Source organism: Triticum aestivum, chromosome 4B (assembly GCF_018294505.1).
Source record: "Triticum aestivum cultivar Chinese Spring chromosome 4B, IWGSC CS RefSeq v2.1, whole genome shotgun sequence".
Taxonomy (NCBI): Eukaryota; Viridiplantae; Streptophyta; class Magnoliopsida; order Poales; family Poaceae; genus Triticum; species Triticum aestivum.
Genome location: NC_057804.1, coordinates 277,501,393 through 277,519,474, shown reverse-complemented (window position 1 = coordinate 277,519,474; position 18,082 = coordinate 277,501,393). Strand labels below are relative to the sequence as shown.

Here is an 18,082-nt window from a genome sequence, read left to right as displayed (position 1 = left end):
GCCATCTGTGTAGGTTTGTGTCTCTCTCTCACACACCCACATAGGTGGGGGACATGCACGAAGAGAAGAGGTGCACGCACGGTGCACGTACTCCCGTCTCTTTCCCAACCACACCCGCGCGGGTACACGGTGGAGTTCATTTCTATACGAAAAGGCAGCCCATGTGGTAATTTGACACGTGTACTGGTTTTCCACTTGGTGGAGGGAGGATCATCTACCACGGGTGAACAAACAAATTGCGACTTGACGTGTTATGTTAAAAAAGAGGCAAACCATGTGGGGCCTACCTTAGAGGCAAGGCTCTATACACTTGAGTACTTTTGATGTCTCGTTAACTCGCAGAACGAGGAGAAGCTTTCTTAGTATGCCATCTCCCCCGCCCACGGGCGCGGTGGCTCGCAGGATGAGGTGAAGCTTGCTTAGTAGTAGTAGTACTGTACGCCTTACGCCCGCTCCCTCGCCCACGCGCGCGGTGGCTCGCAGGACGAGGAGAAAATTTTACTACTCCCTCCGTTTACTCCTCGTCCCTACTACCTTGGTTAGAGAGATTATCATACTGTTTGGAATATATATGTCCTTTAGTAAATTTCAATATGAACTACTAGTACATACTCCAAACACTGATGTATATAGACGTATTTTAGAGTGTAGATTCACTCATTTTGCTCTGTATGTAGTCCATATTGAGTCCTTGTTTAGTTCATAAGTCCTAGGACTTTTTCTAGTCCCAACTAAAAAGTCCCTACTCCTTAAAAAGTCCCTCCCTGTTTGTTTTAGGGACTAAAATGTCCCTAGTCCCTCCCTAGAGGTTATTGAATGACCATGTTACCCCTAGTATACAGAAAAATAAGAACCAAACAACACCATGGGATGGAGGGGCAATGGGTGCAGGGAGGGGCATTGTTGGAAAAGTCCCAAAAAAACTCTCCTTGAGAATCTTCTTCATTACGTCCCAAAAAGTAAGTTTTAGTCCCCAGTAGTCCCTCCTGTTTGGTTTAAAAGTCTCTAAGAGGGATTTTTTCTAGTCCCTACACTAAAAAGTCCCTGGAAAGAAACACCCCCTGAAACGGACGTAAAAGTACGCACTCTCCCTCGCCCCTCGAACCTCGCCCACGTGGTGGACGTGCAACAATTCATTCGGTCTCATATAGCCAGAACGATATATACTGCAATACCATTATTGCTCGACTTCCTGAAGAGGCGAAGAGCCAATCCTAAGGTTAATATTTTGGAGATGCCAAGCGCAAGGTTTATAGGAGAACGAGTAGTAGGTGCCGTGTCATTTATAAATAAAGTTTTTTTTTCTTCAGTGGCACGTATGCAATATAATAGGTTCATATGGAGAGCAAAGGAAACCGCTCCACTATATACATAGTCAGGACGGGTCAGCCTACATGGTTGTTTGCTGGGGTTGTTCTCTTCACGCTTTCTCGCACAAAACGACTGTGGCCACATCTCTAACATCCCGGCGGATCACGTCCACCGCGGGAAGGGGTGGATGCTTAGTGTAGATGCGGTCGCCGTTGCCGACGGCGAAAACCCATTGTCGGCACGTCCCGATCAGGGGTCCCCGTTGTTCTCTCTCACAAAGCCGGTGAGGTTGCCTTCATCCCTTGCTAAGGTTGCCGCCTCCCGCCGCCCTCCTCAAGGTTGACCTACGTCCCGACATCCCTCAGGTACAACTCCCATTACAGTCGGCTTGCACCACTGCTCCAGTTGCCCACATCACTCCATGTGGATATTTCTCTACTTCTTTGCCCCGTACATACCTCTACTGGCTTCTACGTACTGTATTTGTGATGATTTATGTCTCATCAACTACTCCCTGTAATCTTACTCTAATCACGCTTCTTCAATTTCTTTGCCATAGGGATGCTCATCTCGATCTTGGTGAAACTGCACAAAATGATCCGATGGTCAAAAGGTTGCAAACTTCATTTCTTGGGAAGCTCGAACGTTGCCAGCAAATTAAAGCCTGGTTAGGGTTTATGGTTTAAGGGCTAGGGACAGCATGGATCATTTTTTTCTTTAGCTGCCTCTGTTCCAAAATAAGTGTCAACTTTAGTAGTAGTACAACTTTGTACTAAAGTTTGCATAATGTTGAGACACTTATTTTGGAATGGAGGGAGTACATATTTGCTATGATCTGTCATTCATGGAGATGCAATAGCATGCATGTTAGTCTCCATTGTATTTGATGAAATGTTGCAACGGGCAAACTTGGATGCAAGATACATGTAACAGAAGCTGGAAGCTTCATAGCATTGTACTATCTTGCTGATAAATTATAGTACGTACTATACTAGTTTCCTCTATTCCTAAATATATGTCTTTGTAGAGATTTCACCATGAACCACATACGGATGTATATAGATGCATTTTAAGTGTAGATTTATTCATTTTGTTCCGTATGTAGTCCACCTAGTGGAATCTCTACAAAGACTTATATTTAGGAACGGAGGGAGTACTATGTAAAGAGTTAGGTGTCGCACGGTGTCCAGAAAATATGGTGATAGTGTGAGGTTGGCCATGTAATCACTGAGCCTGCGTGTTTTCACTGCTCTTGCACTCCTCCGCTGTAAGAATGGAGAAAATTGTAATCTAGTAGTACCTCCTTTCACTGAAAGCGTGGGACGTCTAGCAGTCCTACCACCTCAGTAATAATGACCAATGAGCCGTCAAATCACATAGACCCAGCAGTAAGTTGGACGGACGAAGCAACCATCACTCTTGAATCCGCTTACCCCTTCAACGTAGGCGCCAGTGAGAGGTCGCGTCCACTCTGCCCGGGCATGAATGTGGCACCAATTCTTTGGAGCAGCGCTGACCGTTTCAGGCGGGAAGCGCGCACGAGTGATGGAGGGGCTTTGGGTGGGCCAGGCTGGTCAGGAGCGGGCATGGCAGCTGTCCGCCCGTCCCTACCGGACGCCCGGAAACAAGAGGATGCACTGACTCTCGCGGCTAAAATCATACACTAGACACCATCTCTCTGTAGGAGTAGGTCGATCTATCGCTCTCTCTAACACACACATGATGGTAAACACACGCACACACGCACATGCACACACACAGGTTCATAGAATAGGACAATCATGCGAGTGCGAAGCCACATGAAGTGAGATACAAATGGAGTACGTACAAGAAGAGAAGAGGTGACGAATATTCCATAAAACATGGACTGAGGAGTAGTACTCCCTCCGTCTAGGTGTTAAGTCATCTTACGGAAATCAGATATTCCCAAAAAATTTAGGCGTCATCCATTAACTTCGCATATCAATCCCCTCCTGGACTCGTTGCTAGCGAGCGTTGTTACTTAGGGAGCGTTTGGATCCTTTGCAAGAACAGCTTATAGCATAGTCGGGCAAGGTTAGGCATTTGGAACTGTTAAAATATGTTAGCTTTTGTGGGCCAGCTAGCTTGGGTGGGCTAGAAAAACCTTGCTAGCTCAAGAGAGCTAGATCGGCTCGCTTCCGATGGAAAACTTCGCGTAGTAGTAACATAGACTAGTAACATATGCATGTTACTAGTCCAAGTTACTCACCACTATGACCATAATAAGCAATGTAACCAAATGCTCCTTACTCTGCCTTGTTATCTCCCCCGGAAACCCAATGCATGGAGTGCAACTACGCGTTGACCAGTCAAGAAATCAAAGTTGGCTTGCATGCGAGTTAATACGTGGCCTTGCATGGTAGCTAAAACGGCATCTCTTAGTTGTTTGGATTAATTGTTGCGTTTAGAGATAGAAATCAGGGCTTTGAATGGAGGAATGATCGGTCAAGTTTCTCCTTCTCCTCCAATCTGCTTGCATCTTGGTCCCGCTGCACCTTCTAACGTGACTTATTACACCTAGACGGAGGGAGTAGTACGAGATACAGTGGCACACTGACTGATAAGCACATTTCTTATATACTATTTGGGCACACAAATTCACCTTTTATTGAGATATATCCATCCATTCTTGCTATGACTTGTTGAATATTCGAATGATAATCATAAAAGAGAATGTTGACTAGTGAATTGTTTATTTTGCAGAAAAGTGTGCAAAGGCACTATAAGCGTCAAGACTTCTACTATGTGGCTAACGAGAAGAGAGAAGGGCATGAAAGAAATACGTCAAGGCTTGAGCGTGAAGGAAAGAAGGAATGTAGGGGAGCAAACTAAAAGAAGAGGAGGATCTTCTTGGGAAGAAAGAAGAAAGGAGGAGGGCCAAAGTAAAAAAAGACAGAAGAGAGGAGGGGATCAAAAATCCCTAGCGCAGCCGATCCCCATCGGGCCTGGCAACACCTCTCCTTCCCCCTGTCTCCTTGTCCCACCTCCGGCCGCCGTCGCGGCCAGGCCAGTGTGGCGGCGCGCCAAGCAGCCCGCCATCCATCCATCCATCTCCAGCACCACATCCATCGATCCAATTAGCCACCACCGTCATCCATCACCACCATCCACAACGCCACACACCACCCACCAGTACCACCTCGCGCCCACCATCAGACACGATGGCGAGGGTGTCTTCCCCAGGGTGAGGCCGCCCTTTCTTGATGGCGTGCTTCACCAGACAGGGAGGCGAGGAAGTCTAAACCCCCGCGCGACCCCCCTGCTGCTCCTGACCGGCGATCCACTTCTTCTTCTCCTGCGCCCTCTGCCTGCTGCTCACACCCGTTGCTCCTCTCAACTTCTTTCTTCTTCCCCTCCTCTTGCTGCTGTCTTCTTCCCTGAACTCCTCCTGCTGCTGCTCCTCTGATCTGATGCTGAACCGATGCTCCTCTCAACACTTGCTGCTGCTCCTCACTAGCTCCAGGCCGCCCCCCTCGCTTCTTCTCTTCTCCAAGTCCCTCCTCTGCTCCCCTTCTTGCCCGAACCTTTTTTCCGCTCCTTCTCTGAACCTGTTGCTGCAATTGCGCTTTACTGCTTCTTGCTACCCCATGCTGCTGATGCCCTCAACCTCTTGCTGCTATTTCTCTTTCTCCCTCTCAATCTTCTCTGGATTTTCTGTAATAGGAGATGTGTAATGCTTTGTAATATTCAGATTTTAAGAGCGTTGGCAACCTGTAGCTTGTTATGTTTGGTAGTTGTAATATATAATGCTTGACTTGTATTTCTGAAGGCTGTGAGAATTAATTGTCCTAGAAATCTTGCTCTATGATTGAGTAATCTGCTAGTATAATTGTGTGTTCACCTTGTTTACTAGTCCCTGTACTAGTTAACTTTGTACTTGTTTGATTTTCAGTCCTTGTGTTAGCTCCAGCACGTGCGATATATATATATATATATATATACATATGTGTGTGCCTGTGATGTGATATGTTCATGTTCTGTCCTAAAACCTTGTTTCTTCCCCCTGTTAATTGTTATATATATATATATATATGTTCATGTCTTTTTAATTCCTTTGTTTGATGTTTGCTTGTTTTAGCATTTTCTTTCTCAAGCATAACAAAAATATCAGAAAGACAGAGTAAAGATAATCTTCATCTCCCTTTGCTACTGTGTCATTTCCATTACTGCTATCCTTGTTAGTGTTAGTTTATAATTCCTCGCAATCATCACTTGTATTCTTTCACCTAGCTTTAGCCGAGCATAGTTGCCGTCGTCTAGTCCCTGTGGAGAACACGACACTCGCAGTTTGGGCGTAAAACCCCCGCTGTACTTTCAATTGATCATTTTGGCGCCGTTGCCGGGGACTAGCGTCGAGCGTTTGTGTGAGGCTTTAGACTAGGTTTAGCTTGTTTCCTTTTTGTGCTTTATATATTTGTGATATATCTCTAGCCACTAACCCTGGTTCTAGTTAGTATCTTTTTGTCTTCTTTTCCTTTTTGCAGGTTGGATTATCCTCTCGGTTATGGCTTACTATTCAGATCATCAGGCTTATGCGAGCAACACTACAAACAGCACGGAAAGTGTTCAAGAACTGATAGGTAAGATTTCCCATCGATTAGATGATTTAGCTCGGCAGCGAGAAGGAGTTTTTGAGGATAGGCCTAGCTCTTATGATCCTTATTCTAGAGGTCATCCTTATGTTGCTCCTACATGCCATATTTGTGGATTTCAGGGCCATTCACCCGCTGAATGTCAGCGTGGTTACTCTCACCCTCCTGATTGTTATGGCATGAGCTTCGCCCCACCGCCTAGCTCATACCAAAACAATTACACACATGGGTGGCCTGAAAACCAGAATATGTCATATAGGAGCAATAACCCTGACATCTCATTGTTTGCCTCTAGTTATCCAATGCAGGGATTCAGGTACAATGAGGAGAACCACAACTATGCTCCACAACAGATTTATTCACCTCCTACTCATATACCTCAATACCAGGAGATGTGTCCAATGGAGTTAAATGGTCCTCCATTTGGTCAACCAACAACTCCAGCACCTTTCGAGCAATCTCATGTGCAAGTGCCCACACAAGATGAATTTGATGATATAGAGAAGCTCACATTGCTTAGTCTCGAGTTCACTTGGAGTGCCGAGGATGATCCTATTAGGAAGGTTATACTAGATGAAATGAAGAAGATCAAGAGTGGAAAAGAGCTAGTGGAAGAAGTAAGGAAGATTGAGAAGAACATCAACGCTGGCAGCACTATTTCTTCACAACTTGAGTTGAGTGTGGCTGAGATATCCATGGATACATGTGAGGTTCCAACACCTTCACATTTCGTTGAGCAAGTCAGCAAGTGCCTTGAGCAAGAGATACCTCAGATTGAAGAAGATGAACTATAAGACAAGGAACAAGATGGTCAAGAGCTCCAATTCCCAAGTGATCAAGTTGAAGACTCATCATCTATTACTCCTGAAGAAGTACAAGAAGCTATTGTAGATGAAGATGAAGAACATGAGATTTATTTGCCTATTGTCATACCAGAGCGTGATGTGTCAGGTTTACTCAATCCTCTTGATGACATGATGCCTTGTGATTTCTTTCCTATCACCTTGCATTACATGATACCATCACTTAAGATTGATTTGAAAACTCATTTGCTTGGATATGATGATATATACCCTGTTTGTGCCATTGCTCTCATTTGTGATGATCACAATTACTTTCCTCATGCTAGTCTTGAGCTTAATGATAAATGTCATCCTCGTGTGAGTATTGACCATGCTGATTTCTGCCATCCTAAACATGTGCTTTATAGTTATGCTTATATAATTGGATATTCCATTGATGACTTGGAGGGCATCGACCGTATCACATGTAGTTGTTTGTGTGAGTCCTATTTCAGGCTTTTGCTACTGCACTGTTTAGTACATGCTGACCAGGTTCGAGGTGACATTCCTTGGGATCCTGGTGGAGTCGGAGCATGGCGATGAGGGGAGCACAAACAGGGAACACAAACATAGAAGAGTGGAGAGAAGAAAGTAGGAGAGAAGAGTATGCAAATACCAGGTGATTCTGTTCCACTTGAATCAACCTTTAGAAAATTTAGTACGAGAACTGGCATTTTATTGCATTGAAACTCTTTTTGCATTGTGACACCTTAATCTTCACTGCAAAGTAGGATTCACTCCAAGAAGATTGTTGATTCTCTTAATACTAAAACTATGTAGCTGTATTCTTCTTATGCTAATTTCTGATAATGAATACTTTATACCTCCATGTAAATGTTCAATGGGAATGCCTTGAGTCTAAGTGAAACCTACTAATGAATTGATGTGCTGTGTCTGACTGTCCCAAGTTAAGCTAAGTAACTGGTGGCACTTAAGTAGTAGCTATGATCTCTGGATCTGTAGTATGTGAAAAACAGTGCCATTAGCTATGGATTCCTCTTTCAATTATTCCTGTTTTACTTAAGCTAAGTAATTTTCAAATAACTAAATAAAATAATTATAATAATTTAAGTCCGATCGACCTATAGTTGCATGTCATGTTCCCTGGATCAGTGGCTTGTGAAATCTGGTAGATTGGACTATAAAAAAAATTATATGAAAAATGCTATAATTTGTCGAACCAGGTGTATACCATGTTCCCGGGATCGGTGCTATGTTCCTTTGGGGAGATAATAACAAAAAAAATATACTAATAATTTGGTCGAGCCAGGTGTATACCATGTTCTTGGGATCGGTGGTATGTTCCTTTGGTGAGACTGATATAATATCATCACTTGTGCTTTAAATTCAATAAGTAACTTGTTTTTCTAATTGATTTTGGGGTCCCAGCTTATCTCAGGACTGAAGACAGAGCCAACTCTTGATTATTAGTATTCACTTTGACTCAAGGCCATTGACTTGGAACATTTACAGTGTGTTATAAAATATTTCTTATCACAATTTAGCTTCAGTAGAGTACATTTGCTTAGTTCCAGTATTGTCGGAATTACTATCTATCGGAAAGTGCATCTTTACTAGGCAGTGTGAGTTGTGTCACCATCATTTTTTTTCCTTTGCTTGAGGACAAGCAAAGATTTAAGTGTGGGGGAACTTGATAAGCACATTTCTTATATACTATTTGGGCACACAAATTCACCTTTTATTGAGATATATCCATCCATTCTTGCTATGACTTGTTGAATATTTGAATGATAATCATAGAAGAGAATGTTGACTAGTGAATTGTTTATTTTGCAGAAAAGTGCGCAAAGGTACTATAATCGTCAAGACTTCTACTATGTGGCTAACGACAAGAGAGAAGGGCATGAAAGAAATACGTCAAGGCTTGACCGTGAAGGAAAGAAGTAATGTAGGGGAGCAAACTAAAAGAAGAGGAGGATCTTCTTGGGAAGAAAAAAGAAAGGAGGAGGGCCAAAGTAAAAAAAGACAGAACAGAGGAGGGGATCAAAAATCCCTAGCACAGCCGATCCCCATCGGGCCTGGCAACACCTCTCCTTCCCCCTGTCTCCTTCTCCCACCTCCGGCCGCCGTCGCGGCCAGGCCAGCGTGGCGGCGCGCCAAGCAGCCCGCCATCCATCCATCCATCTCCAGCACCACATCCATCCATCCAATCAGCCACCGCCGCCATCCATCAACACCACTCCATCACCACCATCCACAGCGCCACACACCACCCACCAGCACCACCTCGCGCCCACCATCAGACACGATGGCGAGGGTGTCTTCCCCAGGGCGAGGCCGCCCCTTCTTGATGGCGTGCTTCACCAGACAGGGAGGCGAGGAAGTCTGAACCCCCGTGCGACCCCCCTGCCGCTCCTGACCGGCGATCCACTTCTTCTTCTCCTGTGCCCTCTGCCTGCTGCTCACACCCGTTGCTCCTCTCAACCTCTTTCTTCTTCCCCTCCTCTTGCTGATGTCTTCTTCCCTGAACTCCTCCTCCTGCTGCTCCTCTGATCTGATGCTGAACCGATGCTCCTCTCAACACTTGCTGTTGCTCCTCACTAGCTCCTGGACGCCCCCCTCGCTTCTCTCCAAGTCCCTCCTCTGCTCCTCTTCTTGCCCGAACCTTTTTGCTGCTCCTTCTCTGAACCTGTTGCTACAATTGCGCTTTACTGCTTCTTGCTACCCCATGCTGCTGATGCCCTCAACCTCTTGCTTCTATTTCTCTTTCTCCCTCTCAATCTTCTCTGAATTTTCTGTAATATGAGATGTGTAATGCTTTGTAATATTCAGATTTTAAGAGTGTTGGCAACCTGTAGCTTGTTATGTTTGGTAGTTGTAATATATAATGCTTGACTTGTATTTCTGAAGGCTGTGAGAATTAATTATCCTAGAAATCTTGCTCTATGATTGAGTAATCTGCTAGTATAATTGTGTGTTCACCTTGTTTACTAGTCCCTGTACTAGTTAACTTTGTACTTGTTTGATTTTCAGTCCTTGTGTTAGCTCTAGCACATGTGATATATATATATATATATATATATATATATATATATATATATATATATACACACATATGTGTGTGCCTGTGATGTGATATGTTCATGTTCTGTCCTAAAACCTTGTTTCTTCCCCCTGTTAATTGTTATATATATATATGTTCATGTCTTTTTAATTCCTTTGTTTGATGTTTGCTTGTTTTAGCATTTTCTTTCTCAAGCATAACAAAAATATCAAAAAGATAGAGTAAAGATAATCTTCATCTCCCTTTGCTACTGTGTCATTTCCTTTCTTGCTATCCTTGTTAGTGTTAGTTTATATTTCCTCGCAATCATCACCTGTATTCTGTCACCTAGCTTTAGCCGAGCATAGTTGCTGTCGCCTAGTCCCTGTGGAGAACACGACACTCGCAGTTTGGGTGTAAAAACCACGTTGTACTTTCAATTGATCACTAACTTAGGTTGAATACAAGTGCCCAAAATTGTGTGCGTGTTATAATAAGGATTCACTTAAAATAGTACGTGAGTGAACAGAGGGATCAATTGGATAGTGTTCCCGAGTAGTAGCGAGATGTGTGAGGTAAGATACACCACTGGCCCTTTTAATTTTTCTGATTAATTTGTTTGTTTCACCCTCTAACTGGTGGGACCCAACGTACTACGTGGAGAGAGGTAAGGTGACTAAGGCTGCATTATTTATGCACCACTTTGGATAGTATTACCACCAAAGCCACATGACACGATTATGATTTAAATCCCATGAATCCCACACAGAAAAAAACACGGCATAATGCATGAATGTATAAAAGGTTATTTCCCTCTCGTTGAACATAACGAGAGGGTTGTGCAGCTGGTTAGCCGGTTCGCTCATCAAACTTGAGGTCTCAGGTTCGATAACTACACTTGAGCATAATTCGTGCCATGAGGATTCTTTGACTGGTCAAAATGGATGGATACGGAGCTATACGATCTTGTAGTGACCGTATAATCACCTCATCACGTATGAGCTGCAGCCTCGGCGTTTGTTTTCTAGGGTTTGCACTCTTCACACTCTCTCTCCAGTATATATATACATGCTGGAGCCTCAGCGCTTGTGGTTGCTCTCTTCACACTCTCTCACCCTCTCCAGATCTAAACAAGACTTCGTTGGCCTATCTCTCTCCCCTCACTGTTGGTCAAAGAGCCGGCAGGATCCGTCCGCCGGGAAGGGAAGGAGGCTTAAGGCTGTCGTCGTCGGCGAGGGAGGGAATCCACTACCGGCGCATCTATTCACTTTCACCCAGCTGCGGCGTGGGAGTGCCTCCGACCCCTTCTTCTTTGCCGCCATACATAGTGTGGGCCGAACGGCCTCCGGTCACCCACTGAACCACACCCCAAGAACCTTAAGGTATAATTTACTTATTCCACATGCATTGCTCTAGCTGCATGTGGGCTTTTTCCGCTTCCGCACTCGAATCTAGGTGTTGGATCAAACATGAAAGTAGTGGGAAAAGTTGTATACCATGAATCTAGGACGTGGTTTAAAGAGGAAAGGAATGGGGGGAAGTAGAAGGAAAAGTTGTATAGCATGAATCTAGGACGTGGTTCAAAAAGGAAAGGAAGGGGGAAAGTTGTGGGGAAAGTTGTATCGCATGAATCTAAGACGTGGTTCAAAGAGGAAAGGAATGGGGGAAAGTAGTGGGGAAAGTTGTATAGCATAAATCTAGGACGTGGTTCAAAGAGGAAAGGAAGGGGGGAAAGTACTAGTACAGACTGGTTATCTAGCACCTACGTTGGTCGAAAAGGGAAAACAATGACAAACGCAGTATGCACATCTGTAGCAAACTGATCTTTTGTTTTGGGGGACAAGGTTGTACAGTTCGAGTAGGACTAGATTTGCCATGCTCACATAGGGAAAGGTGTCTAAAGATAACTAAACCGGGACGAACACAAATATGCTCCTTGGTTGTTTGTTATTTGTTGCAACAGACTGTGCATCACCCCAGTACATCGGTAGATGCACATGGTGCTGGTGCGTCCACTGTCCCGTGCAACTCTTTAGCTATTGTTAAGGCCCTGTTTGGCTAAAAACTCCCTAGTCCCTGCCTGCTTGGTTCCAGGGACTAAACATGGACTAGAGGTTATTAAATGACATGCTAAAATACCATGTTACCCCTAGTAATGAACTAATAGATAACAAGGTGTGATGCGTGACAGGGGCAACTGTTGGAAAAAGTCCCAAAAAGACTCTCCCTCTAGGTCTTCTTTCTTTAGTCCCAAATGCCCACTCTTAGTCCCTAAAAGTCCCTCCTGTTTGGTTTAGATGGGACTGACACAGAGTTTTCTTAGTCCCTACACCAAAATGTCCTTGTAAACAATACCCTCTAATAATGCCGCTGGAAAATTGATGCAATGCCACAATTAAAAGCAAATTACATGTTTAACAAATTTTATTGTTAATATAATCTCTCTGTTAATATTAATCAATGCCACCGTTTGAGAAAAGCTATTGTCTTGCTTTCTTTCCCATTTAGATAAGGTAGATGCTTCTTTTTGTTGGCTTATGTGTCATCCACCGTTATTGATCACTAGTTGTTTCCTTTGCACCTCTGTAAACATGGTTATCTACTTCAACTCGTTTCCATTGTGACCTTTTGTTGCATTGCACACAACACTTCTGTTTTAACAGTGTTTTGTGTAGTTCAACCAAAATGTCATACTGACAACATTGCTTGATTGCTTGATCTTAGTGGAACTGCACAAGAGGAGGTCTTACTTCCTATCCGTGTTGGCAAATTTGGTTCAGATCTTCTTCTTGTGAGTTGTTTGAATTCCACGTCATGAGAGGTCCGTACTAGCCTTCTTTCACATGATTCTGCAGTGTGCTTTCATATGTTGTGCTACCTGTACGGTAATGTTGCTTGATTTTAGTGAACTGCACAAATGGAGACAAGACATCCAATCTGTATGTGCATGGTAATATCCCATTGAGGTAAGATAAGCATATTTCACAACTATTAGCCTGTATTTCACCACTTTCATCAGAAAATTAATGTCATTGTTTAGTGCTATGCTTCTGCTCCCTAATTGACATGCCAAATCTTACATTGAAGGTGAAGCTTGTCTGTTATTGAACCAAGTGATGAAGGGGAAGAACAAGCGGAAGAAAAATAAAAATCAACTCCCAATGCTGTAATGAAGCACTAGAACTGTGATGACACAAGTAATGATATAGTTTTGCATATTAATTTATTGCTATGGCTGGAACGAGCAATCGTTTTGCCACTGATTTGATGCCACTCTTAATGTAATACGTAATTATCTCTACTTGTGCAAACAGGGATCTTCTTTGAAGATACCATATATTTTAGTGGAACTGCACAAGAAGATGTTGGAATCATTAAACTAATCGAAGAGTATATAGTAAGCATGGCCACCACAGTAGATAGCAACAGATGGTTCCGGAGAAATGCTTCATCTGTATGCTCTACACAATAAGCCTGACAAAGGTTGGTACTCGCCCACTGATTTCATCCATATGATTGAGCTTTGTCATCTCTATTGGTGTTGTGCTACTATTTAGATACTGTCATGAAAAAGTGGTATTGTCACTGAGAAGTGCTTCATCTATGCTGTTTTAAATATTTCCTTTCCTTTTTTTCGAGCAAACAGGGACACTAGCATTTAGTTGTCCTTTTGTCTTTGCACAACAGGATCATCCTCCTCTGAATAAGAATATGGAGTACGTGAAGTGACTAGTTCCAATTCTGACAGGATGAAGAAGCCCTGTCTATCTTCTCATCAGAAGGAGCAGTTGAAGGATGGCTACATTACTCCCCACAAGACCAAACTAACTTCAGCTCAGAAGGACTGACAAATCTCCATCTTCTTGATGTGATGCACGAGTACAATGTTGTTCTAGGATTCTTTCCGATGAGTTGCATTTTTCTAAAAGTGTGCTCTACATGGACCATGTAGGTGCCTGTTTAAACTGTCAATTCATAGTACAATTTGCTTTATACTAATCACTTTTTTGTATTTGTGCAAACAGGGGTGCTCAGCTTGATTTCAATGGGAACTACACAGAATGTTCATGAATACATCGAATCATTCATTTCCACCACAAGAAAGGAGGTGCCGATAAGTTCAAGGCATTGCAACATATAAGGGCAAAATCATACAAGCTACGCGCGAATTTGGTTGATTTTGGTGCAACTACACAAAAAGAACAGCTGGTTTATTTAGCACGAGGTGCCATGTCAATGTCCGAACTGATGGCAAACCCTGCCCATTCCACAATCGTAGGCATTTGATATTTTGGAATGGGACAACCTTCTCAAATTTTGCTCATTGATTTTAGCAAGAAGACATGCGTTTGATATTTTCGAATGGGACGCCCTTCGATGTCAGCAGCGTCGATCAATTTTTTCTTTATTCTTTAGTTCTAAAGTAACTATTGGCTCTGACATGTGAATTGCTTAGATGCATAATCATCGATTGTTTTGAATGTTCTCTATGAATTGCCAGGCCTGTGTGTTTGATTGCAATGTACATGAATGCTAAAAAGCTGCTCAAACTCTTTGTGCTCCTTCTGTTACTTTTTACTTCACACATTGTGAAAGTGCATACTTTTTTCTATAAGATTGGTCAAAGTAGAGATACTTTGACTGCAGACAAAACATGCATGCAGACTAGAAAGGACCGGAGGGAGTACGTGTGAAACTGCTGCAAACGAGGTGATCACCCTGGGAATAATGCTAGTATGTATTGTTTTGCATGTTCATCCAATGCCAGTGATACAAGAATTCGAACTAATCGAACTAAATTCATTCATACACGGCCAGATATCATATAAACATGCTGGATTTCATTACATTTCATACACTCTTCAACTAAAAAGGGGTGCGCTGGAGGTATAATTAATTAACTGAAGCTACCCACCTGTGTCTGCTGAGCCGAACAGAAGCTTCAGGGACTTACCTGCAGGTGCAGTTGCGTAACTGACAGGTGGCCCAGATGCCTGTTGGGCCCATGTGTCAGTCGGCCAACTGCACCAGTAGTTAAGTAGAAGCAGCGTCCTTCTCCAACATAGCTCTCCGACTCCACGTCGCTGCCAAGAAGCTAATTGTCTATCAATGGTCAACCTGCCTAGCTTGGCTTGAACCGGAGGGTAGCAGCGGTGGCCTTACTTGGACCCGAGCGGCGGCGACCTACCGTGTTCTACTCTTCCTCGTTTTCTGTGTGGTATGGCCTCGTTGGCAGCGGGGCGGGGCCTCAACGGAGTAGGTCCTCCGCCTCGGTGCCGGCAGGGCGGGGCCTCGATGGAGCCGGCGATGTCCTGTCTATTTGCCGGCGGGCGGCCCCTCGGTGGAGCGGGGGAAATCCTCCCCATCGTTGCCGGCAGGGTGGGGCCTCGGCTGAGCTGGCGATGTCCTCGGCCTCGTTGTTGGCGGGACAGGGCCTAGGTGGAGCCGGCGGTGTCCTCTTCCTCGTTGTTGGTGCCGCAGGTGAGGGAGTCCTGGATTAGCGGGTATCCGGACAGCCGGACAATATACTTTGGTCGGGCTGTTGGACTATGAAGATACGAGACTCAAGACATCTACGATCTCGTGGTAGGTCAACTCTTGTAATATGTCAGGACCCCGATCTAATGCCACACCGATCTAGCATGTAACACCTCATATCACTTTGCGGCCTCATGTAAGGTATCCCCATGGGTGTCGCCTTACCAGGCCTGGGATCGTTTGCGCCTTTTGGCTCACGTATATGATAGTGTTGCTAGCATCGATATGACAAGGAACCCGGGTTGACATGGCTAGTCATAAACCCAAAGTGGCACTAACTTACAGGGACAAGCATACATGACCCAGCAATGAACGTGTCGGTCATCAGCGAGTGAATCCAGGCTGTAGCAACTTGGCTAATAGGACTCTAGAGAATCTGGGCTGTAGCAGGCTAGCAGGAGTCCGGTACACACCGCGTGACATTCCCCAAAAGGGATAGACATAGGAACGAAGAAGGACACATGTCGGCCAACCTAAGTGTTCGGAGCAGTAGCAAGCTACCATGGCTTAGTGGAAACACTAGGAGACATTTCCCAGTAAGAGAGACTACCAAGGATAAACAACTAGATAGTCAGATCCCACACATACCAAGCATTTCAATAACTTACACACAATATGCTCGATATGTGCAAATACAACATGGCATCACAACATGACTCTACAACTCAAGTATTTTATTCAATAGGCTCCGAGGAGCGAGATATTACAAACATGGGTCTCATGACCCAACATTCAGAGCACACAAGTCAAAGCACAAGCGGAAGCTTAACATGTCTGAGTACAGACATCTACAAATGAAAAATGCTGAGAAGCCTGACTATTTACAAGATCCTGCTAAGGGCACAAGATCGTAGCTGTGGTAACAAGCTGAACATCGAAGTCCACGCGAAACTACTAGTGAGATGGAAGTCTCTCTGCAAAAACATAAAATAGGCAAACGTCAGTACAAATGTACCCAGCAAGACTTACATCAGAACTAACTACATATGCATCATTATCAACAAAGGGGGTGGTGGGGTTTAAATGCAGCAAGCCAGCTTTGACTCAGTGGCTATCCTAAACTACGACTGCAAGTAACTCTTTTGAGGTGGCGCACATGAGTCCACATATTCACCATATCGATACAACACTATGGATCCGCTCCCGTCTCCCTACGAGAATGCCATCCATAGCACTCACACTTATCTTGCGCATTTTCGAGTATCCACTTTCACTTGTCTATGAACTATACAGGAACCCAGAAGTCCTTTTTCGCGGACACGGCTATTCGAATAGATCATTTATAACCCTGCAGGGGTGTACTTCTTCACACACGCTCTCGCCACTTACCACCATGTACACGTCGTGTATCTCGGCAACCTTCAAGCGGAAGCCTGGCGAGGGAGTCGGCCACGACTTGACTAATCACGCCAGACTCTAGTCCAGGTTTATCGCCTATTCGGGTTCCATCCGCAAGGAGATCCGGCCGGGGTGTCGCTCACGGCCCCAAACGATGTGTGCAGGGTGCCCAAGCCCACCTCGACGGGTGGATCTATGTTTGGTACACCATGCCACGGTGCCTAGTCTGTCCCAAGCCCACCTGTACCGGGTGCCACTTGGTAGACTACTAACACTACCTACAAACACCAGAAACTAGTTGCAACTCCTGGATAGAGATCATGTTGATTAATAAGTCCAGAGGGGTCGAGTTACCGTAACCCAATGTGTGGTACTAACTGTTCATGGATCACAAACACAGAACTCAGTTCCTGAGGATAGTTTCAATGAGACAACCCACCATGTACTCCTACATGGCCTCTCATCACTACCTTTACCAAATCGTGTTCACACACTTAGCTCTCAACAGTAAGACATGTTCACCACATTCCAATTTATCCCTGATGAATCAGACCTGACACAACTCTAAGCAATAGCAGGCATGGCAAACAAGCATGAATGAGTAGGCACATCAGGGCTCAAACAACTGCTACTCATGCTAGTGGGTTTCATCTATTTACTGTGGCAATGACATGTCATGCAGAGGAAAGGAGTTCAACTACCACACCATGTAACAGTTGAATCATTGTTGTCCTAATGCAGTAAAAGAGTGGGATTGTATCGGAATGAACAAGGGGGTTTTGCTTGCCTGGCACTTCTGAAGATAGTATAGCTCTTCATGGGTGTCATTGATCACATCGTTGAAGCAACGTCGACTGATAGGGGGCAATTACCGGCAACAGAGAGAAAACACAATCAATGCAATACAATAGTATGATGCATGATCATGACATGGCAATATGATGTTCGTTGAGCTAATGCAACTAACAACACAATTAAATGAAGTTGGTTTGAACGCAAGGTTCAAATTCAAACTCCACATGTGGTTATTTAAATGCTATTCATCTGATTTGTCCTAAACATTAGCCATAAGTTGTTCTAACATGCATGGGAATGCCATAATCAGATTCTTTGGATTTTTCTGATCATTTTTCATATATAACTTATTTCATTCTGAGCTACGGTTATTTTTCTATGATTTTTAGAAGTTTGGGGTATTTTTTGAATTATTTTAAATCCAGAAAATTATTAACTGCGTCAGCATTGCGTCACTGTGACATTAGCAGGTCAACAGGGGCTGGTCCGGGTCAAACCTGACATGTGGGGTCCACACGTTAGTGTAACAGGGCAGGAACAGAGACTGACCAGTGGATCCAGGTCAACGTTGACGTGGCAGGGTCAAACTGACACGTGGGGCCGATTGTATTAACCTAAACTAAACAGGGAATAAATCAGGT

General features: G+C 44.2%; 1 protein-coding gene across 1 annotated transcript; it reads left to right on the top strand.

Moving 5' to 3' along the window:
• Nucleotides 1-5,411: 5,411 nt before the first annotated feature.
• LOC123094766 (uncharacterized) lies at nt 5,412-9,758 on the top strand. The gene is made up of 2 exons (XM_044516683.1): nt 5,412-7,385; nt 8,564-9,758. The coding sequence occupies exon 1, from the start codon at nt 5,837-5,839 to the stop codon at nt 6,716-6,718; it is 882 nt and encodes a 293-aa protein (XP_044372618.1). The 5' UTR covers nt 5,412-5,836; the 3' UTR covers nt 6,719-7,385; nt 8,564-9,758.
• Nucleotides 9,759-18,082: the final 8,324 nt, after the last annotated feature.